The 27,726-nt window shown below is 42.2% G+C and overlaps 1 protein-coding gene across 1 annotated transcript in view; it reads right to left on the minus strand.

The window, feature by feature from the left end:
• Nucleotides 1–27,726, minus strand: part of ABCA13 (ATP binding cassette subfamily A member 13) — a 418,312-nt gene that overhangs the window by 108,033 nt on the left and 282,553 nt on the right. Inside the window, exons 47-50 of the mRNA XM_084798070.1 lie at nucleotides 26,587–26,674; nucleotides 22,297–22,402; nucleotides 2,139–2,193; nucleotides 605–782 (exon numbers count right to left, since the gene is read on the minus strand). Of these exons, the coding sequence (XP_084654196.1) occupies nucleotides 605–782; nucleotides 2,139–2,193; nucleotides 22,297–22,402; nucleotides 26,587–26,674 (427 nt within the window). The remainder of the gene's footprint in view (nucleotides 1–604; nucleotides 783–2,138; nucleotides 2,194–22,296; nucleotides 22,403–26,586; nucleotides 26,675–27,726) is intronic.

Genomic DNA, 27,726 nt, shown 5'->3' on the forward strand with positions numbered 1-27,726 from the left:
GGGAGTGCGAATGCACATATATTTCACTTGTACAAAGATGACAGCTCTACTCCATAGTGATGGCATAAGTGGTGGTTGTGCAAGAGCATTAATGCAGAGTCCATGCATTGAAAATATCTGCCCTAAACTCTAGGCAGCAACTGCTACTGTCACTGGAAGAAAAGGAGACGAAGTCTAACGACTTTCAGACTACGGGAAATTCTGATACCTGCTACCACAACTGGGAGGTACTCACACTGTGGGCAGAGGTTATGGATACAGATGAGAAATCATTTCTAATAGTTTTTATTATCATACCTTCCAGCCCTTTGAAAGAGGACAGTGAAAGTTGTTATTCATTCATTTCCTCCCTAAGAAGAAACCAGGAGGGTCTTTTATTTCAGAGTTCTCCAGCCCATGACTCCTGAGCCTTCTCATTCTCCAGCCCATGATTCCTGAGCCTTCCCTTCATGAAGCAACGCTCAATGCCTGATGGTGCCTAGTGAAGGAAACCTGACAGGGAGCTCTCAGCCAATAGAATGAGTACTTCACTTCTGGACTGCCCCATGGGGCTTGGGCCCTTCCACCTCCATATCCATATAAGAAGCATATTCCCAAATCCTACCATGTCATACAGGAAGTTAATTATCCAATATGTTCTGTGGCCAAGGCCACTTATATGTTGCAACCTTTTAGCTCCAGTCACTCTGTCCCTCACCACAGAGCTACCAATCGATGCTGACAGGATGGAGAATCCTAGGACAATACAGAGGGCGACACCACACTGGCGGATGCTTTCCAGGCTGTGGACAAAGGATAACATAACAGCTCATCAGATGTCATAGAAGCCAGAAGTTCCTTCTGTTATTAATACTTGGGGAGGAGAAGGACCAGGCACACTGCCCACGATGTGTGGAATCTCTCCCTCACTCAAGCACCTCAAGTGCCTTTGAAGATGTGGCTATTGTTACAGTGGTTACAGGACCCAAAACAGAGACTGAAATAGACATACATGAAGCTGAAAAGCATTTCAGCGTCTTCCTATCTCAACCTACTCTTGACCATGGAGTCTGACTCCCAGTTAACTGGTGAACATCCCAGAGCATCATCCAGCCGTTGTGGTCCTTCCTGACATTGAACTAACTTGCTGCACAGCCTAACCCAACAGGGAGGGGCATTTGTAAGGTCGATCGCCTCTCTGGCACTTGTCCAAATTCAGATGCTGGGAAGACGAAATGCTTTTGAAATGGCCACATATCCCCATCATCATTCCATGCACTCTCTTGGATGTAGCTGGGGATCTGAAAGAAGCTTCTGTTGCAATCAAGCATTGCCACTGTCCATTCTGTCCATCTCTGGGGACAAGTGGGCACAAGCCATCTTTTAGGTGTCTGACGTGAGGAAAGGTCGCACCACACACTGCCCATCAGGCTACGCCTTCCTTCCAACACCCCTTGTTTTATAGCAGCCATCAACTAGCCTGTCCCAGAACTGTGGACAGGTGTCAGAGAGGGTTGGGGGAAGGACTCCAAAAACAGTATGGACAAAAAGGCAAACTGAAACCCACCACAAGACCGTAATGTCTTGTTCATTTAATGAGAGTACCCATCAAGATATATGTTCTCCACTTGGCAGGCCAGAGAATTATATAAGTAATATTTTATCATTGATTTTTACCTAAATGGTTGTTAGGTACATGGAACAGAAGAGAGGCGAGGGAGAGAATGAGGGAAGAAACAGTGTATTTAGCAGTAAGATGTTGACACCTGACATTCAATTATAGGCCCAAATGCCCCTGCGACAACAATGTCCATCTCCATCTGCACTTCCTGTGGACTGTGAGCTACATCACGCGCTCCGCATCCTTACCTATGTGAATGGCACGTTTACGTTGTTAACCTGAATAATCTTCCTGGAATGTGTGCTGCTCATAGGCTACAGGAACAATTCCTTTTTATGAAAAACAATTTCTTTTACAAAAAAACAAACACAACTGAGTAATATTTTCACCCATTTTCTGCACACCCATTGCACTTCCCCTCTTAAAGCCATCTGGGCCAATGTCTCTCCCGAAGTAAATGTTGAAGTGGCCTCAAAATCACTCCTCAGAGAGTCAGAGGTTTTCTTCTAGGCGCTTCCCTAGCATTCCATCAACTTACATCTTGTCTTCATTCAGTAAGGCCCCTCCATACGGGTGGCTGTACAGGGTTATTCCTGTGAACAACAAATTGAGATGTGAGCTTCATGCCCTGTCCCTCTGAGGAGTCATGTCCAAGCCACTCAGGAGATGTCTCCTGGTTGCTCTGCCTACCCCCAGTCCAGTATCAGTAACCAAGGGCAAACGTGCTCCTGCCGTTAAACTGGTGTGTGCCAGGCTCTTTGTTCTCAACGGCTTTTGTCAAACATAACCATCATGTCTTTCACACATGTGACATCACAGTCACCATGCTCCTCTGTCTCCCACTTAGCTGTCGATTGTTATAGGTATCCTAGTGCTGAAGTGATATGGCATCACACTTTATGATAAAGAAGGAGGCTCGGGCGAAAAAACTATGTGCAGAGAAAAACATACGATAGAAAGGGTCAGGTCCAGACAGACAGAAAACTAAACCATTTTCTCAAGTTAACTTTGCTTTGAGGGTTGGTGTACTTTGTTTCCCTTACTTTGTTAGGCTCATGTATGAGTGCCTCACCAGGAGGCTACATGAAGAATTCACTGCCGTGTTATCAAATGATAGGATTTTATTATAAAGCTCTTCAGAGTATTTCACAGCACGAGACCACTTTCTCAATAAATCCCAACTGATGCTATATTTAAGAACCCCAATACTTTAGCAAACAATTTGTGTCGCATCCTAAAGGAACTGTGAGTCATTAGATTTCCTTCTTTACACGGGTTATTTTGAATATTCAGAGCTAAATGTGGGAATTGCAAGTGGAGCCCAGCAGAGTAGCATGAAGTCTTTGTTTCCTTTCTCGTTGCTACTGTATTTTTCTCCTCCTTTTTACATTTTACATTTATCCTGACACCCGTTCCTGTAGTCCTTTATGAAAGCACACTAAAATCCCAACAAACCATCATGGGTATAAATGAATATGAATGAGTTGATAAGTACAATATTGCGTCTGACCACAAGAAACCAAACCCCAGCAATATCACCCTCAAGTGCCTTACTTCTCTCTGTTTGCTGCCTGCACCCCTACCATTTTCTCCAGCCTTTTTATTTTTATACCACAGCGGGATTAGCCATGCAACAAAGTAAGCTCTGGTCTATAACGGAAAGAGCAGTTGGAGGTACTTGTTCAGAAATTCCCCTGCGCAATGTCACAAAACAAGTCCTGTGATTCCGAATTAAAGTCGCTCAGATGCTCTTTTCCTGGCACCTACTGCGTGAGCCTAATGAGACTGCTGTGTTGTTTTCGAGATACTGGACTTACACAACGCTCTCCAGCTGAACTGCTGGAGCTGGTTAATTGACTATGGGCACTGGCAACACCCGTCAGTCTCTCTTACTCGTCTTTATGGTGTGATGCCCTACCTCACTTCATTACTTTGACTGTTGGAAGTGCTGACTCACTAGCAGGCAGATTTTCACTTGGTGGCCAGTCTCACACTGACCAGCCCCACTAGGTAGCCACACATAAGTTAAGTGACCTCAGACATTGTTTATGAAGACAGAGATCCCGCCAGCAATGACAGGTACTCCCAGCTGCAGTCAGCGACAATAGATTCCACTGTTGATGCAATTCTAGGTTCTGCCTGTTGATGACAGCATTATAGATTAAAGAAGCTGCAGACCAGTGAGGTAAACTGAGTAAAGTTCTGAGAATGATTAAAGTATAGGAACATAGAATATTGGCATTCCTAAACTTAAACCACCAACAACCAACTTTGGGAAGGAAAAACTGGTTCAAGGAAGCAAGCTCAGAACAAAATAAAACACGATTAGAGGTTGAGGACACTGGTTCTAGTCCAACCTTTGTGCAGAAGACAAGGCTGGACAACAAACTCTATTACATATATGTCAATAAAACTCCAGACACTAAAGTGTATCCACTCTCCTGTTTGCACCCCCGCTGGATATACTGTAAGTGACAGGGGGTAATGTGCCTGAATCCACAGGGATCTTCCCTAACTTCCCTCCAGGATCTCTATCGGCTGGCTCTAGTCAATAACTGAATGTAATAAGGTCATGGCAACCACTAAAATTCATAGCCACAGTGCAGAGGGCTGACACCTGGAGTAAGTGTGATCTTGCTCAGGAACACACCCTTCGGGTTTATTTGGTATAACTGAAAACAATCCTTTGTGGCGTAACTTATTTCAACATCTAGCCCTATTCCCTCTCTTCCCAGAAGCTGAGCAAACTCAAAGTCCTAGTGCTTAGTCCTAGTTTACTCTATTTTGTCCTTGCAGATCAACTCTTCACACTCCAGATGCTAGACTTAGGTTTGTGGGATGAGCACATCCAATGTATTGACTAGTCCTTATGGTCAACAAAGCAGAGTCACTTGAGAATAGGGAACTTCAACTGAGAAATTATTTAGATCAGAGTGGCCTAATTGCTAATGGAATAGGAAGTCCCAGGCTACTGTGTGTGTGTGTGTGATAACATCTCTAGGAAGGTAGGGCACGGGTGTCCAAGATAGGGAGCTGTGCATGAGCTAGTGAGAGAGCTAGTTAACAGCATTCCTCTATTGCTCCTGCTTAAGCTCCTGCCCTGGCTTGCCTCAATGATGGGATCTTATCTATAGGTATAAGTAAAAAAAAAATCTGTTCCTCACCCAAAGATGTTTTTGTTCGCGGTGTTTATTACAGCAACAGACCGCAAACTAGAACCTCTAGATAGATCTTTCTCTTCATGTCCGTTTGGCTAGAAGTCTCCACTCGGCTCCCCGCAACCCACCCCCTCATGTTGCCTGGCTCTCAACCCTCATACAGTCGAACATAGTCTGCACACACCCAGTCATCCGCAACCTGCAGGTTTGTAACCTCTAAAAGAAAGAGCATCATTAGCCCATGGGTGTCGCACCTTCAGGGTTCCCATTATCCCACTCAACCAGGCACAAGGCTGAGGTCCCATCCTCTCCTCACTTTTCCTTTGCAAGTTTCCAAGGTCTGGCACTTGCACTGTGGCTCCTCACACAGAGTCATGGTACTCATGCTCACCGCCACCTTGTCTTAGTCCTGAGCTCACATCATCTCTAAGCCTGCCTCTGCCCAAGCTCAGCATGCATGCCAGCCCCAACAAGCTAGAGAATATTTGTCTAAAAGAAAGAAGAAAGAAGAAAGAAGAAAGAAAGAGAGCATGCGTGAAAGAGGGGGAGAGAAGAGAGCAAAAGAGAACAGCCATGTCCTTCACCTCCACACAGTTCACTTTATCTTAAAGTATAAAATTCTTCAGCTGATTCCATTTGAAAAAACTGGGATTGGTTTCATTTTCCTTGACTCTGATACATTTTAACTTGGCCTTCAACTCCCTGGTCCAGGTTCCACTGACATCTCATTCCATCTCGCTCCTATTCAGAAATTAATTTCATTTTTTGAAATCATCATTACATTGTCATGCTTTAGTGAAGTAAAACTGATGAATAAAAAATGTATCAAGACTTACAGCAATTTTACTTATGAATTTTCAACTCTACGCTACTGCAGAAATAAAATATACTTTGTAGAACTCGCACTTCACAACTGAATTTTAATCTATTCCTGGTTACCGACATTTGGTAGCATGCTCTGGTCATGCTGGGCAGCTGGCATGTTGAGCAGCAGGTCCTAGCAACCCACAATGATCCATCCTCCGTAATGCCAAATCGCAAACTTGTGAACCTTAATTTGCTTTTTTTGTGTTATATGAATTTCTCACTCACAACTTAAGCTATATTCCAAGTTTACAGTGTTTTTTTAACATACAAATACATGTTAAAATGATTAGATTACCAGTCATGCTAATTATCAATTTTCTTTTCTCTTTTTCTTTCCTTTTTTTAAATATTTTATTTCTTTTTATTTTATTTTTGGTTTTTCAAGAAAGGTTTCTCTGTGTAGCCTTGGCTGTCCTGGAACTCACTCTCTAGACCAGGCTGACATCAAACTATTTTTTTAATTAATTTATTCAGATTACAACTCCATTGTTATCCCCTCACTTATATTTTCCCATTCCTCCCTCTCTCCCTCTTTTATTCTATTCCCCTCCCCTAGGTCTGTGACAGAAGAGCACTTCCTCCCCCACCATATGGTCACAGCCTATCAAATATCATTCTGATAGTCTGCTTATCCTTTCTCTAAGTGCCACCAGGCCTCCTCACCAAGGGCAAGTGGTCAAATATGGAACACCAGAGTTCATGGCAGAGTCAGTCCCTGCTCTCCACACAACTGTCCTGTCCATTGGCTAGATCCGAATAGGGGTTCAATGTTTACTGTATATATTGTCCTTGGTTGGTACAGTGGTTTGAGCTGAGCCCCCTGGGTCCAGATCTGCCCATCATGATGTTCTTCTTGTAGGTTTCTAGGGCCCTCTGGTTCCTTCTATTTCCACATTCTCTCACACTTCTCTCACCTAGAGTCCCAATAGGAAGTCCCTGCATCTATCCCAATCTCCTGGTAAGTGAAGACATTCATGGGACATCCCTTTTGTAGTCTCAACTCTTTTTTTTTAATTTTTTTTTTTATTTTATGTGCATTATATGTCTGTGGGTGTCAGATTTTGGAGTTACAGACAGTTGTGAGCTGCCATGTGGGTGGTGGGACTTGAACCCGGGTCCTCTGAAAGAACAGTCAGTGCTTCCAACCGCTGAGCCATCTCTCCAGCCCCTGGTCTCAACTCTTAAAACTAGAAATACTATAAGATGTAGAAAAAAAGATGTAGCACTGCACTAAATGTCTGATAGAATCATACTCAAGGAATAACATCATTATACTGATGTGTGTATACTGTGTTCACTGCAGCATCACTCTTAATAGCAAAGATCTACAGTCTCAACGTCCATAGTAAGATTAATAGATACAGAAAATGTATTGTTGGTGGATACAGATACAGATATTTACAAATATGTATACACGTCTCACAACATTCAACCATTTTTTTAAAGAAAAGGAAATCTTACTTTTTGCAAAAACACTGCTGGAATGAATACAGTATGTACATAAAATAAGTCAGAAGCAGAAAAACAAATATGTGCTCTTATATATACTTGGAATTTTTTAAAGTTAAACACTTGAAAACAGTGTGGAAAAGACAGTCAGAGAGATGTTACTGAAAAGGTATAAGAGGAATTCATTTTAGAGATAATAATGATATATTAATTACCTTTGATGGAAAAGATATTAAGCAATCTTCTATCTATCTATCTATCTATCTATCTATCTATTTATCTATCTATCTCACCCCCCACCGACCCACCCACCCACCCACACCCACCCACCCACTCCCCCCCACACACACACAGGAAAATGGGTTAAATAAACAGGATTGCACAAATAAATAGTAGGAAAAATAACAGTCCACAAGATCCTGGGTCCTTACATATGTGTGAGCAGTGATACTCAGTTGTCACCAAAAAGTATACCGTAGTCACTCCACACCCATGGGCTACGACGCACCCACAGCTTCAACTAACCATGCATTAAGGATGATCAGGAATAAAACCTGCATCTGTACTGAACATGCAGAGACATTTTCCTGTTTATTATTCCTTAGGCAGTGTTGCATGAAAACTGTTTGATAGCATTTTTATTTTATTATGTATTTTCAGTCACCTGGAGAGTATGTAAATTATGTGACAGAATAAGCCCGAGTTACAGGCCAACATTGTACTGACAATTTGCTATGCTTGCAGACAGGAGCCTAGCATAGCTTCCTCTAAGAAGCTCCACCAAACAGTGGGAAAGATGCTCAGACTCACAACCAAACATTAGGCAAAGCTTAGGGAGTCTTGTAGAAAAGTACAGGGAAGGGTAGAAGGACCTGGAGGTGACAGGAGCTCTACAAGAAGATTAACAGAGCCAATTAACCAGGGCCCAGATGAGCTTATGGAACACCAACCAAGGACCAAGCATAGACTGGACCTAGGCCCCCTACACAGATGTAGCTGATGAGCAGCTCAGGCTTCATGTGGGTCCCCTAGTAAGGGATTTGGGACTCTCTCTCTCTCTCTCTCTCTGACACGGACTCTATTACCTGCTTTTTGATCACTTCCCTTTGGCAGAGCTGTCTTGCTAGGCCATGGGGGAAAAGGATGATCTCAGTCCTAATGCAACTTGATGAGCTGGGGTAGGGGTGGGGGCTCCCTTTTGTGAGGTACTGCGCAAGGGGGATGGGTAAGAGAGAGGGAGTGTAGCACCGGGAGGAGAGAAGGGAGGGGACTACGAATGGGGTGTAAAGTGAATAAATAAATAAATAGATAGATAGATAGATAGATAGATAGATAGATAGATAAGATTTTTAAAAAGAAAAAAAATAAGAGATTTGAGAATCTGATGATTTGTACATGTTTCAAGATTCTTGAAACTACTCCTGACAAATACATATGGATAAGATAAGCTGCAGTCATGTGTTAAGATGAGTGTGTATATAATATATATGTGTGTGTGTGTATATATATATATATATATTTTAGAGAAGCTCTGTCACACCAACATCCTCATGGCCATTTGAGAAACACAGGTATCTCAGTTGCCTTCTAGAATCCAATGCTAGCTATGACGTGCTAGAATTCCAGCCAACAGATGCAGACACCACATGCCATTTTCTCACCAGCACACACCCCGATCTCTCAAAGTCAATCTTCTTCATCCAGCAGGAAGAGGCCAAGAGCCTCTGCACTGCACATTCCGAAGAAAGGCCACAAATGTTTCCACAGATGATGCTGCGATCAAAGTTTAAACCACCAAGCATGGGGCCATGTCTGAGCAGCTTTCAAAAATATCTAGGCTTACCTTAAACTGTCATAGTTGCCACTGAGAGTTTTGAAACAGTGCGCTAATCATTGCATTCTGTACCCTCTTGCTTACATTATGAATGTATTGTCCTTCGCTGTGGCATATATCCTGGGTTGGTGTCATTTTTAGAGTTCTAATCTAGGAGGCGAGGGCAACCTGCCCTCCATGTCACTGGTGAAATGATGGACTGCTTCTGTGCTTAGCCATCCCCAGTGTGCCTGGCCATATGCTGGATATTTGCATAACGCACCTCCATGTTCGGCACTCTGATGATGAAGCTTCACATCAGGAAGCCAACGTAACACGAATATTTCTTTGCAAGTCCGCTTCTGCAATGGTGGTGTCTTAAAGAGATGGGAACTTGAAGGAATGATGTAGCCCTGACTTACCTGGCCTTTCAAGATCACAGCAAGGGTTCTGCTTTTCAGAGCTCAGAACCTACCCCTGACATCAGCAAAGCCCAGATCTACAATTCTCTCAACCAAACTCCCACCAAAGTACAACAGCACTGAAAACTGAGCATCTGTATGACAAGCATGACATGACAGACAATAGCCTTCCTAACAACATGCCTAGACCACCAAACCTTCACAAGGCAACAGAAGAGCAGCTGATATACACAGAGTGAGCTCCAAATGAGAGTCCCCACTCTTGCACCTCCAGCAGATGCCATCCTCACCTTCCTCCCCTCCTGTGCATGTGGATGTAAACAACGCTCCCTGGGTGCAGCCTCCTCTTAGACCTTAGGAGTACAAGTCACTGGAGTGGCCACAGGTAACTGCTGGGAATGGGACTGTCCCTTCCTTCCAAAGGATCTCACTGAAATAACTCAGAGGCACCTCTTTTCATTTGATAATGGCTTTAGAGTTCTACAACAGAGTTAAGTAAGTATTCCAGTGAAATAATATTAAAACATTCTCACACTCCACACGGCCCTAGAGGATATCTTAGTAGCCTTGGAAGTTTAGGCTTAGACTGCACTCAGGACCACAGGAGCCCAGTGGACTTGTAATGGCCCTCACAGTTTAAGAGCTAGAGGACAGGATTCTGAATGTCTTCATGAGGAACATACGTAGATGTATGAGTAGACACTTGCCTCACCTGGCCTAATCACCACACAATGCAAACATGTACCAAAGCATCCATTTGTTAAGTAAATAAATTTCAGCTTAATAAACTGATATAGGCTGTGATTTCCTCCTCACTTTATAGCCACCCCTAAGCATTCGCCACAGAACTAAGACATTCTCTTCAAAAACCAAGACACAGAGAATGGCATTTGGCTTTAAGGATTAAAACAGAAGATGCTGGTTTTGCTGTCAGAACGGTAGGTAGTTAAGGAAGTGCTTGCTGCCACATTTGCAAGCCCACATCCAGCTCAGGTAGGAATACTACACTCTGCCTGTGTTCCCACTTGCATGTGGAAATCGGAGCACTAGGCACCAAGTGTGATTCATCAAGAATCAAGCAAGATTTGCTGCTGCTCACTCTCAGGCCAGATGATTGATTCAGGTGTTGCTGAGCCAGCTAGCAGAAGCTTTGTGATACGGCAGACAAGCAGGCCTTCCGTGAGAACGTTACCACCCACCCACCACAGGGAAGCCATTATGGTATTCTGGGAAGTCACCCGGAAAGTACCTTCAAGTAGTATGGGAGTTCTGGAAGCACTGCGGATGGTGGATTATAATGGTTGTAAGTACATATGCCTGAAACTCATGTGATGTCCTGGTCTACAAACAGTGAGTGAGGTTTTCCTCTTCATAGCAACCTGGATCACCACCACATTACCATTTCTCGGAATCCTATTTGTCTATGTAGCTCTTCCACAAGGTTAAACATACTTTAAAATTAAACTAACATTACTTTAAATTGGATGTATATTTTTGCAAAGACTGGAAAAGGTTTGGAGTTATTTAAATAAACAATATATGCATTCATTTTCTCAAAAATAGAGACTAGTGAATAGGAAAATAACTAAAAAAAAAAATGGGGGAAGATGGCTGTCTCCTCATGAAGTAAACCCTTAGAAATCAGATCCCTTCCCACATATCCTAGGGGGTGAAATTATGACCTGTTTCCAGCACCAGGCACCACATCTAACACAACCACTCCTATGTGGGACCTGCTGTGAAGAAAGGGCAGCCAAGGAAGGGGTTGAGGACTGGAAGGTAAATTCAGAGTGAAAAACGGAGGCAGAAGAAAGTTCTCTGACTGATTTGATGTCAAGCAGAATCTGTAGCAGAATGAGAGGTGCAACTCCACTTTTCTGAATCTTCATTTAATCCCTTTTTTGTGAGGCCAGAAAAATCATTTACAGCCTTTGATGCCATAGTGTGGAAGCTACATTATCACAAGGAACAATCCCTGTAATTGCGGTATTATTTTCTTTGTGTTCTGTCACTCAATATTCTACTTCGGCAACAATGGTGCTGTGAGATAATCTTGCGCTGATGAGGCTGGTAACAGGGCCAAGGGTCTTAAAGCAAAGGGCCATGGCTGCAGCATCACAATGCAGACGATGGAGCTCGTCTCTCTCGCCAACATCACTTCAAAGGTTTTCAGAGATGATGTTCGCATGCCCATTTTCAGGACACTTGAATCATTTTTCTTTGATTATTCTTATCATTTATATTCTGTTTTTTTCCTTCTAAGAATTGGCCCACAGCAATGTATAAATGTGTAAAATTAGTTTTCCCATTTAGTGTTCTCATTATGGCTGCATCTGTTATGGTTTCTAGACTGTATATTTGTCATTTATAAAAATGCACATCTGTGCCTTTGTCCCATATCCATTATAATAGAGAGATACTTAACCACATTGCAATTCAAGGCATCACTTCAGGGTCCATTACTTTTATAAATGTGTATCTTTGGAAGTATTAATGCCCAGATGTCTGTAACATCTACATCAAAAGACTTCCCTTGACTTCCATATGTGTAGAAAAGTTCCAATTCTTCTAAATCATTCCTCTTTAAACTGTGGGTCACAACCCCACATGAGGTTATATAACTGAATATAGTAATAGAAACTTTGGCAACAGTAAATAGATTTCTAAGCACGCAAATAGTCATAATTTAATTAATTCAGAGTAAAACATAATAAACCTGAGATAACCATGTTGTAGCTTATTGTTTTACTACCTGCTTCTATGATAAATGTCCTGAAAAAAATAATTTGGGGGAAAAAGGATTCATTTTAGCTCACAGTTCCAGGTAACTATCTATCTGTAAAAAAAAAAAAAAAAAAACAAAGCAGCTAAATACAGGATATCTATACTCAAGATCAGAGCACAATGGATTAATAAGTACAAGCTAGAACTCAGGTTTCTCCATTGTCTATAGCTTAGGATCCCCTACATAAGTAATAGTGCCACCCATGGTGGGCAGGTCTAACTTAATTAACATAATGAAGATAGTCCCCCACAGACATGCATGTGAACCAACTTGGCCCAGACAATTCTTGAAATTCTCTTCCTAGGTGATTCTAGATTATTTCAAGTTGACAATTAAGATTACTCATCACAGTTTTTCAAGGTAGCCTTAGTTCTGAACACACAGCTTGCATATTTTATACTGTGCATGCCCCCACAACATGAAACTACAGAAAAGGCTGCCTGATATGACTTGGCTCATATTTGAAACTACTGTAATTAATGAATTACAGTGCTTTTACTATACAGAGAAATTATTATATCTTATAAAAATATAAATATTTCATTATTAAATTCAGACTTTTAATATTTCCTTACCATCTTTCCTTATCCTGTTATTATTAATTCAGTATATCTTTAGGTTGTATTATGTTAGAAGGTTTGATTTTAAAATTGGTTGTTTGAGAGTTGCTGACTTGAGTTTCATTAGAAAATGTTAACTGAAATCCGGCCTGAAATTTGGATGGAATTTCCAACAATTCCTGAAATGGCCCTCAACATTCTCCTCTAGTTTTGTTCTACATAGTAATATGAAGTGGCACTCTCAATGTTAACAATTATAAAAACAGAATATTGATCAATGTATTGAAAGTATTCTATAGCCTGCAGTATCAAGTACTCAACCAAGGTTTAATTCTTCAAGTAAAAAGTAATCACACATATGTCTCATTAGTATGTTAACTTCTTCCTGTTTAATAAAGTATAAATGTACACCAAAGAACTGTTTTAAAATGTTTTGTAATTTACTATAATGGGAATCAACATCTCTATTCTATTCTGTAGAATATAATATTCTATAAGCAGTTGTCTATGGTGCACTCTTTTGAAACAGTAGGAAAAAAAAAAGAGGGTCAAACTCTATGTCTGTCCAAGGTGGAAAAGTTCTCTAGCTTCTGGGTCATCCCTCTCACAACCTAAAAACACAGAGACATAAAACAATAAAGAAACCTCAGAGGTGCTAAGCAGGTAGTAGCCTCCTGGGGAACCAGAAGACTTGAACACAAAGTAGTGAATCCCCTGAATGTACTATTTACTTTTGTGTATCTAGACAGAAGCCTCCAAATGAGCTCTCAAGTGACAGGCACAACAGAGAACCCAGGAGGAGTGGCCTGACTGAAGAAGGCCTTTTCAGCTACATTTGCCCTATTCAACCAACCATGGCAAAAGTATCCTCATCCAAGAAAGCTGATCTTAAACGCCTTACTTGACAACTACAGGTACAATGTCCACGTCACCTGGCTCAAGAGATGGGCTGAGTCTCTCACCCCCACCCCCACCCCCACCATCAGTTATCAAATCATAACCCTTAATAGGAGCAGAGATGGGCTAGGGAGCTCTGGCCTCTGTGATCCTTTACTACAAAAAAGAAAGACAATGGAGCAGTTGAGTCACCACATCCACCCAGTAGCAATCAGACTGAATATGGCACTGTGGGGGCACAGTGTCAGCTGTGCCCAGCAGGACACTGATCATGCCCTAAATGGCTGTGGGGGAAATGAAGGTCACATCTGGAGGCCAGTTTTCAGAACCCACTAGCAACATCTGCTCAGGATCTTCCCACAGAGAGTCTCCTGATCTCGGGCTCCCTCTCTCTTACTGTGAACTGGGTAAGGAAGGTTATTCCTACAGACTGTATCTTGTTGCATTAAATGCAACAAAGGAAATATTACCATGCTTATTTTCACTGTTCCCTGGTTTATTTCATCTCGGCCTTATTGCCTAACAAGGCATGTGTGTGGACCTATCTCTTTCCTTCCAAAGGCAAATAGAATGATATGAAAGTGTGATTCGTCAAGAGAATTAAAAAAAGAAAGTCACTAATAGAGATGAAAAGAGAGAGATAAAGAAATTCATATGGAATCATAATAAACAAATAGCCAACGTAATCTTGAACAGAAAAAACAAAGCTGAAGGCTTGGCTTCAAAGTACTTTAAAAAGTGTCATGGCATATATGACCACATTGTAAAAATCACTACAATAAACAAAAAAATAAACAATTAATGTAATAAAACAGAAAAGCACATTGTGGGGGAAAATAATCTTTTTACTAAATGGAGATAAAGAATTTGAGTATTTATGTACAAAGAAACAAACAAAACCATTTCTTATCATACACAAAGACCAATTCTAAAACCAAACAAGAATTAGAGGATAAAGGGGGAAGGGATGCTTCGCAACATCACACTGGACACGAATTTTTCAGATAAGATCTAAAATACAAAGGAAACAAGCAAAAATAGACAAACAGGATGGCATCTAATGAAAAGACTTCCACATGGGGAAAAAAATGACCAACTGAGCAAAGGCACAACCTACAGAATGAGAAACCTGTTTCGAACCATATATTTCACTAGTGGTGCATATCAAGAATGCAAAAATAAATAAATAAATTAATTAATTAAAAAAGAAGTGACGTATAATTGAATGCTTTTTAAAGCCACAATTAATAACAATGAATATTTTAAAAAGAATGCACGAATAACTCAACATCAAAAGGCAATCAAGTATAATGGTTTAAAATTCAATAATTTTAAAGAAGCATGAATCACCAATAGCATGTGCAATAAAACAAATCTGTGACATCAGAAGTCATCAGAGAAATACAAATGAAAACCATGGGGAGATAAAGCCTGAGTGCAGTTAGCAGGACTCTGAGGCTGTGTCGGAATGACAAACGAGAAAGCTTAGGCGAGAATGTAGAGAAAGGGGCCAGCACACAGTTGGTGAAGTGTAAGTTGAGGCAGAAATTTTGGAAAATAACACGGGTGCTCCTTAAAATCTTAAAAGTAAAGGTGTCCTGTGGCCCACCGTGAGCTCTCCTTCTGCTGTCTGTCAAAGCGACACCTGTGTGCTCACATGGACTTAACCTAGGTGTCCATCAACTGCCAAATAGACAAAGAAAATGTGGTATTTTTGCACCAAGGGCTATTATTCAGGCATAAAAGAATGAAATATTGTCATAAAAACATGAATGAATGTGTAGACTATTATGTTAAAGGAAATAAGAATAGGTACAGAAGGAAATACTAGAAAATATCAGGTCCAGAAGCTACAAAATCAGAAATAGACAATGACAACCCAGAATGCTCACTGATTCCGTGCTCAGCAGAATGTCTGCAGGTGTTTGGGATAATATGTGAGTCTTGCCTGAAATGGATCTATGGGTTGATTTTAGAAGCCACTACCCGAGGGGAAGAGAAATGAGCCATTAACTCATTCTGATAGGTGGAAGACCCTCAGTGGAGCTCAGTCACATCCGAGCCAGATCCCAGGAATTAAGCATAAATGCACAATCTTATGCTGACGTGCTAGAGAGTAAGGGAGGAATCATGGCAGAGGATCCACAGGAGCACTAACTAGCCCATTGAGCATAAAAGCCCAGTGATGCCAATCCACGTGAGAATGCACGGGAAAGGATGAGCTGCAACCTCAGGCTGGCAGCAGTCAATGCACTCTACTTAGACATGCAGGCTTTATCTTGAACACATATGAGAGGCATTAAAAGTCCGAAGTATTGGACAAGAAGGCCAATTTCAACATTTTAGAAACACTTTTCCCAACAAAATGTCAGCATCTTGATTGCATTTTGATTGCTGAGTCAAAACAAATGGAATTCTGAAAAAAGGAAATGATTTCAGAAAAGAGGAGCCAGGAGACAAAAGCACTTCATAGATACAGGGGACTTGGTGGGAAAGCTGTGTGGGGTGACCCGAGAAGGGCACACAGGATTGGATACTTTCCCTGCCTTTCTTTCTTCATAACTCGGACTTAAGTGTAGGATCAATAGCTAGCCTTCACTGGAAGAAAATGCAAGAAAGTGAGTGAGCATCAGTCTATGAATAGTTAATAGAGAGAAACTCTCATGCAAATAGGGCTGTGATTTGATGTGCACATATGAGAAACATCAAAGTGTCCTGGTGTGGCTGTTGCTGAACCTTTGGCTACAAAAGAAGTTACAATGGACCGAGGGTTGGAGCACACCACAGCTGTCATCCCCTGGCATTGCGCTGCATGTCTGTAATCTCGGCACGTGGGGGATGGAAGCAGGAGTGTTAGGAGCTCAAGGGTATCTTCAAATATATCATGCATTGGGAGACCAACCTAGACTGTATAAGACCCTGTTTCAAAATAAAAAATAAGTAAATAAGGCAAAAAAACAACCCACAAGCAAACAGGAAATAATAAAGGCCCTACATGGAGGCATGAACAGTCTCAGTACTCGTGAGACTGAGGTAGAAGGATGATGCGCTCTATCTGGCTTTTATAGTAGGGCCCTATTTCAAAAGATGGGATATGAATTGAAGAAACAAAAAAAAAAAGAGGAGATACTAAGGAGAATACCATGTCTAGAAATATGTTTCACGGTTGACCTCACACATGCCCACAAAGCCCTCACGGTAGGCTGTCCATGGTAGAATTATCTAGATAAGCACCCTTGGTACCTAGGGTCAGGTGAGTAGAAATAAAAGAGCAGAAGCCATGAACCTGTGGGCTTCCAAGGACAAAAAGGGAGATTTGCTGGCTGACTTCAGGAAAAGGCAGATTCCAAGTTTAGTCTCAAATGACTTGTAGGCTCCCTTAGAACTCTGACAAATGCTTCTGATAACAGATGCGCTTCAACTGCCAACAAGAACATAAAAGAAAGAATAAAGGAGTGAATCTACTTTTCATTCCACAGTCCTGTCATCTTTGTTGAGCCCCCAAGTCCCCACACTAGGCTCCAAGTAGCACCTGAAAAGCTGTACTTGTCACACCCTGAAATATCCTGATAGCTGTTATTTTAGGGCAGGCGAACCCCTGCTGAATTAACACACAGAAAGAAATAATCCTTCTTCTTGAAATTCACTGTGGAAACCACAGCTGCTTTGCCTGCCTGGCACCCATTCACCGGTGCTTCACAAACTGGCTCTTTGGAAATGTGCTAGAAAATTCAAACTGCATTACATTGAGATTCCTAGTCCAAATAAGGGACTCAGACAGGCTGGGAGGTCACTAGGCTAAGAAATTTTGATGGGGCTCAACCAGTTCCTTTATCTGTAAGACAACACGGCCCATGCCTGCTAACAGAGGACTAACCGGGAGTGCAGTGTTGTCTTTGGAGTTTGTGGACCTGTGTTTTGGCTTCTGTTGTCTGCAGGCTCCTGCGTCCTGTGTTATGAGGCTGCTGGGGCCAAAGCTGAGGACAAGACTCGGCTTCTGCTGCCAGCCTACTCCTCTGGCTAAGCTTTGCTTTCATTATAATATTAAGCTCATAGATCCAGCTCTGTCCAATTCCCACATGAATGGGCAAGTGGAAAGGGATGTGATAGAATATTTTCACTCAGAGCTTTGCTAGTGGGAGTTCTTAATCAATATTTTAATAACAACCCGCAATGCACCCTCCTGCGGTGTTGTCTTCTGTGTTCCCAATTTATTGCACAAAACTTTCTATCCAGTGCCGAGTGCATAAACAAGTCAAAATTGAAACTTTGACACAAAGAAAACAAATAAAATATCTTTAAAGAAACTTTCAATAACAGAGAATAAATGTGTAGGTTTTTTTTTTAAACTTTAACACAGCTTCTCAACAAACAAATGAAGAACCCACTGCTTTAAGTAGATGCTTCTGAGATGAGCATCATCAGGATGTCTGGTTATCTGGCAGGCAGTACAGACAGGATCGATGGGCAACTGTGGTCCAGGCAGCAATGCTCTGGTACCCTCTATCCTAATTACCCCAAGCACTACCCAGTTAGGTGCAGACTCTGCAAACAACATCCCTCAGGGCACTTACTCCCTCAAAGCAATTCTGAATCTGCTTCCTAGGCCTCAACTGTGATCCCTGCATAAGCACATGAGAGGGTCTTCTCCGCATTCCCTTTTCCTCTCCTGAGTGACCCCTGTGTCTCCCATGTGGGTTCTAGTGGGCAGCATGCCCCCTTCCTTAGAACCTGTGAATATAATAACCCACCTTTCAAAGTCAATTGTCTACGTATCTCTTGCCCTCACCATACCTGAATAATAATAAAACCAATTTTTTGAGAAACCTTGTAATTTTTTTTTTTTTTTTGCTCAAAATTAAGCATTTGTAGCTTAGGCCTCGAATCCCTCTAAGTGATACGAGAAGACATGATTGTGAGTTTGAGGCTAGGCTGTGATATATGGAAAGACTTTATCTCAAATAAAGAGAGTGTGGGGTGAGGGGGGAAGGGTGATGCCTCCCCTCACCGCATATTAGTTTTATGTTATGCAATTGCTCAGAATGGGTTCTTGTGTCCCCAGGCCTTTCCTGTTTCCTGGAAACAGACTTGGTCCAATTCTTCTCCATGCAAGGCTGACTCGAAACATTTCATTTGCACAGAGAATCTCACGGCTGCTTCCTCCAGAGCCGTAGCTGGGGTATGTACTCTACAGTCTGTAGTGTTCTGGCTCTGGAGTCTGCCGGCCTGGACTCCCCCTTGTGACTTTAACAGGGCCACATCTACTGCTTACTGGTTTCTTCTGGTCTGGCATTTGAGCATCTTTTTGTTATCAGAAACTCATGCACAGAGACTAACATCACACAGAGCTCAGACCCTCAAGCAGTTTATAGACAGTGTAGAACAGACAGCTTAGACTCCTGGGTTCCCTGTTGTCCTCTGATCACAAGAACAGACTTGTGCCTGGGCTACCAGTTCTCCAAAGCCAAAGCAGGACACACCAAGGGTAGGTGAGACAAACCAAATAAAAATTGCATGCAAGCCCTTGCTTTTTCTTGACTGGGTGTTTGGTCTTTCTCCATCTTTGATTTCCATGCCTCTCAGAAAGGTGTTTTATCCATGTCTTATTTTTCCTATAATATATCCCTCAGGGTAGGGGCAGGGGAAGGCATGAGTTGAAGATTTCTACTCTGACATCTTGCTAATTACCGAGACCACTTCCTTTGCTCTAAAACACCTCATCACGGCAGGTGCTGCCGTGAGAAAGAAGTTCCCACATCCTAAACCCGTTCACGGTCACTTTTAAAGTAGGACAAAATGGCTTGTGGCTGCTCTGCTCTCCCCTCTCCTGTGTTGCAGACCTGACTGCATGTTCTCAACTGCTCACTCCACGTCAGCCCTGTAGAGATCGCCCAGGGCTTCTCTGCAGCATCTCTTTCTCCTGACATTTCTCAAAAGGGCTGTCGGTTCAGTTCTGACACCAACCACTCAAGCTCAGAGGCGCGAGTTTCTAGCTCAGCTCTTAAATGCCTTCTTGTCCCTATCCTCGGTGTCCCAAACTCTCTCCCAGCTGTTTGAACTTTAGTGTGCTCCTTCCTCCAGATTCACCCTCACCTTGCCTAGATCACTTTGCTTTGTGAGAAGCACCTTCCTGGGCTTCTCCTGCTCCTTTTCCACACATTCCTTTTACAGTACTGATCCTCAGTATTGGGAAAGACTGTCACCTGACTGACTCAAAAAGTCTTAGAGCATCAGTCAAGGTCAAGTAGATTTTGGCTATGAGGGGGAAAAAAAGACCTTTCAGAGAGAAGAGCAATTGCTCTTCATACTCAACTTCATGCTGAGGTCAAACTGGCCTTGTTGAAACTGGAAGTACACCAGGATTTGACCAGCAGTTCTGACTTCCTGAATGCCCAATTGACCTCAAACTGCCTTTCATCACTCAAGGGCCACTGTGATACTTCTTGATGGGCAATGCCTACAAGAAGCAGACTTTCAGTTAGACATGAGAGAAGAGTGAGGCTTGTTGCTAGCAACACTAAGACTCCACCCACCATGCCCAGAGCCTAACCAGCTCAGTACCTTAGCTCATAGAGGATTATGCAGAACGCCAGTTTCCAAACCAATAAAGAAGACAAACAATGCCTAGCTTGCATTTTCATTTTCTTTTTGAAATTATGATTGAATCACAGCATTTCTCCCTTCTCTCCGCTCCCTTCAAATCCTCCCATATACCCCTGCCTCCTTCCTTCAAATTCATGGCCTCTCTTCTCATTAATTATTATTATATGCATATGTATATACCTATATATTCCTAAATGTAATCAGTTCACTTCATATAATATTGCATGTGTCTGTGTGTGCGTTTCCAGGGCTGATCATTTGGCACTGGACAACCAACTGGTGTGCTCTTCCCTGGGGAGGGCTACGGTCCATTCCCAGCATTCCTCAGTTGCCTACTGTTCTTTGTGAAGGATTGAGGCCTCACAGACTTTTCCCCATCCAGTTTGGCATACTCACTGGTGTCCTCTTTGGTTGACTCACATTTGGGCAATTACGTTGCTAAGACTTTTACTGGTGTGGCTTCTGATGTTACAAGGAGACACAACCTCCCAGGAAATTCCCTGGATCTCTGGCTCTTACAACCTTCCCACTCCCTCTTCCATAATGTTCCCTGAACTACAAGGAAACCATGTCTGGTGCTGGAAGCCTAGCTTAGTACTCGGTGCTATGGGGTCATGGTTATTGGAGGCGAGTCTCCAATGGACTACCCAGCGTCACCTCTAACAGCAATCTAGAGGCATCTGTCCTTATACCCACAGTGGAGCAGAGTCCTTACTCCTGATCAAGGAAACTTTTCTTTGCAACAGATGGGAACAACCACAAAAAACCAGAATCAATCGAGATGCAGAGCCACTGAGCCCACTTTCAATGGATACACCTAGAAAACATTATCTTACAAACTTTCACGTGAAAACTGAAAGAAGCTGTCGATATTAAGTCCTAATGGAGCTCCCAATTCAGTTCAAACCCTTAGTTAAGGGCATCCTCCTTCTGTCCCTACTCTGAATGACTGCATAACTCTCTTGTTCTTAGCATAACATGTTAATATTTGATGTGGCTTACTATCCTTAGATATCATTAGGGTGTGACAAAGCTAATTCATCTTATTTTAAAAGTTCTTGGCTGGTTGGAGATATAAACGGAGATAGAGTACTTGCCATATGTGTGCATAAGGCAACTACAAAGACTCAGAACCACATAAAACAAGAGGCACTAGAGAGACGGCTTAGTGGCTTAGTAGCTGTTTCTCTTGCGGAGGACATGGGTTTGAAAGCCAGTACTGACAGGGTGGCTCACAACCATCTGCAACTCTTTGATCTCCTAGGGCACAAGGCATGGTACATAGACATACAGGCAGATAAAACACACACACACACACACACACACACACACACACACACACACATATATATATATATATATATATATATATATATATATATATATATGGAAACAGGTAGGAAATGAGGAGGAAATATTCAAAGCAAGCAAAGGGAAGACAATTCAGAGTAGCTGCTTGGCACTGAGCTTTGTGAGCACTGGTGGGATGCTCACACTTGTTATTTAGCAAGCACAGGCTAAATAAACTGTGACAGGGGTGGCATGTTCTTGATTATGTGTCCTGAATGTTTTTTTGTTCTTCTCATAGTGATGCTGAATTAACTTGATAAATTATGGCTTATCTTCTCAACGGAAAATGGGAGATTCCCTTAAACCAAGAAATCAACCCTGGATTCCAAAAGTGGACCTGGGCCATTTGCCAAAGTGAGGATTCACAGGTGATCAGTCAGTCGTTGACAAAAGTGACTGATGAGCTGAGGGGACCACATAAATCAAATTACAATGTGCACTTTCTCGATGATAACGCATCAGAGAAACCTTTATTCTCCACTACAGTATTTCATACAGCCGTGTCCTTAAAAAATGAATTTATTTTTGCTTCTATATGGTATTAAACTGTGGAGTAATTTTTTAAAAAATAAACTCTCAGAACACCTCTCATTTCACAGACAAGGTCACAATTTCAAGAAGGTTGAACATTTAATGTGAGAGGCGGAGGGAGTCCAGGACTGGGTGGGCTTTTATGCATGCAATGCCTGATAGGAAACTGTTCATCCTTCCCCCACTTTCTTCTGCGAATTTCAGTTTTTTAAAACTGTTATATTGAAAATCATCCATTACATTTAGGAAAAATAACATTACCATATTGTCTCCAGTCTGCAGGGGGTAAATACTGCCATAGGACAAGGTTGTTGAGATGATTCAGGTAGGAGGGGAGAGAATGAAAACCCTTCTGGTTATACCACACCTGAAAAAGAAAGGGACGATGGGTCATGTGAACGTTGGTTCTTGGGCCAGAATACATGTGTCAATAAGCTTCAACAGCACCTGAATGCAGGATTCAGGGCTGTGCTCCCTCATGGCTGACAGCAACAGCCAATTCCAGTCTGCTAATTTTATATTTATCTCAAGCATATAATTTACAGCTAAAAATAGATTAATTTTCCCCAGAACAAATGTGAATGTAGCTTTATAATTATAGTCTCACAGGATTTGGGACCGAAGCCCATTATATATATATTTTTTTATTTCTCAGTTGGTAAGCTAATGAAATTTGATCTGCAAATTAAGGGCGTGAAAGATTATCAGAAAAAAATTATTACTCTCAATTTAATAACCGCACATGGAACATTATTTCTCAAAATAAATTGAATCAAACATTTGCTGAGCATAGAGTATAAAGCCGTGTACTCTTGAGATGAGAAAGGTGAAGGAGAAAAAGGAAAGACAATATAGTAAAGACCAGATGCTAAATATCATACAAAGCACTAATCGAACCACTGCCTCTCATTCTTCAAAATATCAAGATTTTAATGAGAGCTGAAATATGTATGGTTAAGTCTACAAAGTTGGTAACTTCAATTCAAGGTGCCAACTAGTACACTTAGGTCTTAATTCAACTGTGGTGGAGCACACAGCTCTAGCAATGCTGTTTGCGTCCGATAATTTACTTTGAAGAAAGGAACTACTGAACAGAAAGCCAGCCTGTGGAGAAGCCTACTCGAGTTTGCACACAAATGCACATGGAGTAAAAGCGAGACTTCACATAATGTGTCCTCCATCTTTCTATGACCAGTTGGAAACCTGTTTGGATTGTATCCTATACATAATAAAGACATTGAACCATATGTATGTTTGTCTGTCTCCATAACTTCTCCTGTTCCATGCCTCTAAGTATGTGGCTTTGGGGCAAGCAATGCATTTCCTAAGGCCAGCAAGTAATAAGTATTTTCATCTTGTCACTCCCACCCCCATTTGAAGGATACAGACTCTTAGCTAAACAAATAACCTCTATTGAGGCTGCTGAGATTTAGAAACTCTGGGATTCAGTATTTATATGGGAGCAGATAACTGACACAGCAATTAACACCAGCAGGAGGTGTGACTGTCACAGACACCAGAAATACAGGGCACCACTTTAAGACTAGCACCTGGGTGACAAGAGAGGCTTGTAGGAACTTGGAATTGGGAGGGGAAATGTGCAAAGGTGCTGTGAAAAGTGGGGAGACAGCCTCTGTGGGCCACCGATAAAATGTTGGTCCATACTACACAGTGGTACACATTAATCAAAAGTGTCACCTGTGGTATCTCTGAAGACCAAGCACAGAAACTGTCTAGCCGACCTGGGTTGGAGGTTTCTAAGCAAGAAGCTGAGAGATAGAACTTCATATTAAAAATCAAGAATAGTGCTAAGTGGCCCTCTCAAAGGGACAGAAAGGACCTCACACTTCAAGGTGTGTGTTGCTCCCTAGTAGCCTGACGGTCCCCAAATCCCAGTAATTAAGTTTAAGAATTCATGGAGCATAGACTGCTTGTCTCGACAAGAACCATGGGCATATCAGCTTGTGGTCCTTAATTACATCAACAAACAGCCTAGATGTGGTGCAGAGAGCTGCGCCAGGGAGTCAACACCAAACTGAGCTGAACGCCTACTGCCAGACTGTGCCACAGCTCAGCTTTCTGTGCAGGCAGCTGAGAAGCTGCTCGGAGGCACATGGAGCCGTGAAGGAAGATGAGTTGTCAGGAAAAGCGCTGCAAACCATTGGAACAGATGGACTGGGGACTGTTCCCAGGAGGCAGAACTGGGGCCCAGCTCAGAGGAACCCTCAGAGCCAGAGTACCAGGTGGAATCCCTAAAGCACGGTTCACAGCTGTCCAGCGCTGCAGTCCTGAACTAAATGCCTCTGTACTGAGGATAGCTGAAGACTTCTAGCTATTTTAAATACTTTTCTTTTTCCAATAAAGAATTGAGTGCATGAGTTTCCGGAAATAGAATTTAAAATGTTCTCCAGCTTCTCTTTCAATTTGGTTTTATTAAGTGATCTTCATTTGAGAAGGCCTTTAGTAATTTTTTAATCGAGTAATTTTTAAGATGATCTTAAAATTTGCACTAAGGAATCTGCAGCATTCAAATGAAGTGTTTCCATCTGTTCCTTCAAAGGCTTCTTTTATAAAACTACACTGTGCTCTAGACATAGTTGTGGGAATTCTTTCCCTGTTGGTTCAAAAGTCAGAAAGGGAGGGAGGTTGCTAAAGGAAGTAGGAAGTTTGGCTTGTAGGAACACCTCATGCTACCTCCATCTTCTGTCTCGGGAATCACAGGGATGATCCCTGAGAAGAATAGCTAAGAACAGAAAGGGAAAAGCCAGTCTGGGCATACTCACCTGTGTAAAGTCATAGGCAGCACACACGCACACGCACACACACATGCACACGCACACGCACACACACACACAAATGCAAATGGTCTGGCACATAGCAACAGCCAATTAGGAGAAGCCAGGCCAAACTTCCTAACGCCACATATGACTGCTTCAACCAATCTTTTCTATAGGTCAACTTGTCCCTACATCTATTACCCAACCATGAAACACCAAGGCTTGTAACTCCCTGCTTGACAGTTTTTCTGTCCAAATGCCATCCAATCATATACTGTAAGTTCCATTTCTTTGTCTAAAACCTATAAAAATCCCTCTCCCCTGTATCTGCTGTGTCAATGCATAGGAGCTGTGCTCAGGGCTGGAGCCTACAATAAAGACTTCCTTGCAATTGCATTTGGGTGGTCTGTTGGGGGGGCGAGGGTAGGGGGGCGTGTCTCTCACAATTTGAGCATGACATCACAATATCAGATTCTTTGGCTTCCTGGAAAGAAATGCATTCCATGAAGGGTGAGACAGAGCTCATTTAGCCTCCTATCTACAGGACCCTTCTACAGATTGGTCATATTTTAACCATATCTATACAGTACCCTTCAATAGAAGTCAGCAAATCCATATAAATTATTTCCCCTTAAGTTCTGGATGCTGGGATTCTCAGGTTGAGCTATCAATCTATGTGCATCTTGATTTTAAAAGAAGAGATATTAGAAGAGTCATCAGCCAAGGGAAAGGATTCTGCGCAGCTCGTACTGTGACTTGAGATTTTTTTCAGGGATTAGTCTGTAAAGTACAGCTGTTGATATTTTCTCCAAGGATTACATGTGAAGTGCCTGCAGGGAGCCTTGTCCCCAGAGTAATCCCCACATGCACAAGTGCTTATGTGGATTAGCTTCTCCATGTGAAGGGAAGCACCAACACCCCTGCTTCACATGGCGGGGGTTTCCTAGGCACACAGGGGACACACTGGTTTTGTGGCAAGTTTATGAGCAGATGGGATAGCTACACACTAAAGGAAGAAATGGCTTGGCTATGTCTCCTCTCACTCCTTCATGCTGGATTTAGCTTCCTCCCCTAATCTTCTGTTTCTAATTTCCCTCTCAAAAGCCATACTCCTTCCCTAATCACAGTGACTGAAAGCTTTGATCCTTTCATCTTTGCCCATTTTAAGCTTATATTGACTGCTTTCCTTACAGGAAAAGCTGTTATTTATCATTTATGTATTCCCATTGTGATAAAGACCGTCTTCTCTCTAATTCTCCCTCCCCCCCCCCCAACTGAAGAACCTCCTAGCTTCTCCCTGTAATTCTAATGAAAATATTCCTACCTCCCAGGGTACACTTGCTAGGACATGGACAGCCAGAGCCCCTAAAAATCACCCTGAGCTACTGGTAATTGCTTTACATCAGGCTGGCATGCGCACAACCTGCTGGAAGACAAGGAGTTCAGCACCATGCATGGGAGAACTCCTTGGCAAACATGAACAGTGATGGTAGTTCCACTCATGGCGACCATGGGCATCTTTAAAAGTAGCTCAGCCTTTTTTTGACTTTCATCTAATAGATAAGATCCTACCTAAACAAAATATAGTGAACTATTTATTGTACTTCTACACCCTCTAAACAAATCAACTCATTTTCTTTCTCTCTCAAGAGAATCTTCACAACACAATCACTCTCAATTTTCACTAACAAACATCTGCCTTTGACAACCCCCTGCTTGGGCTTTTGTTTGTCCTAAACACTTTCTAAAGCATCAGGAAAGGGAATTCTAGTACCTTTGCCAAAGTCCTTGGTTCTGATGTGTTTGTCTTCACATCTTCAGCTTCATTGGGGACTTGTACTCCAAAAGACCAACCTCCAAGCCTATTAGGAGTAAACATGAGGTTAGGCCCAGTCAGGGTACCAGGACTTCCACTCAAAGGGTGACTTAGAAACAATTACAGTCATTTCAAGACAGCAGCTTGCTGAGCATGTCTGACCTATTGTATGAACACACAAACTGAGAGACCTGCTGATGGGAATGGTATGGCTTCAGTCTAGCATCCAGAGAGAGTATTGCTTATGGAGAAGGGATGGACATGGCTCTCGATGCTATAAACTGTACTGACTAGACTTTAGCAGGTAACAAGTACTGTGGAAGGACATAGTCAGTTGTGACTCTGTGCTCTATTTAATTCCTAGGCACTCCAGCATGTAAATTAATCGACTGTTCAGGATGCCTTGCCCAAGTGTAATGTTACAACCACCTGGTTGACTGTCCTTCTCTGCTCCTTTACTTTACCATTCACAGCTGCCTTGACAAAGGAGGGATCACAGTGGGTGAGACATTCTTTCCCATTCTAATTATCCCAATACTTTCTATCAATTATATCAATCATCACACTGAGTTTTGTAATCATTAACTTGCTGGTTTGTCTTTTGTGCAGCTAATGACATTTTCCTGGGCGAGAATTTTGTAGCTTTATCTCTGTGGGATGTATAGGATCTTTCACTTATTAGCTTCCTAATACAGCTGACATCAGAAATAAAGGTACAAGTTAATATTTACCTCCCAGTCTCCAGATGAAAGCAGAATGAATGAAGAACAGTCTTATACCATAGCAACCTTACTGCAAAAAGTTAAGGGATAGGGATATGTTCCCATCTGGCTCAGGTGAATTCATCCATCTATTCAACAGGCTTGGCCTGAGTACTTCCGATATGCCATGTACAATTCCAAGTTCTGAGAACACAACTTTTAATCCACCAAGATTGGAGAAGAGAAGCAGGGGTTGTGGGATGTATTTAAGGCTGCTAGGAGTGGATGTAGCAATAGAGCCACAGGGAGACCAGAGGGCAAATAAGGTCAGGGTTGAGGGCAATGGCCTGGCCTGGCAAAGGAGAAGAGGAAGGAAATTCAAGGTGGTGTGGTATCC

The sequence above is a fragment of the Acomys minous genome, assembly GCF_964271855.1.
Source record: "Acomys minous genome assembly, chromosome: 10".
Lineage (NCBI taxonomy): Eukaryota > Metazoa > Chordata > Mammalia > Rodentia > Muridae > Acomys > Acomys minous.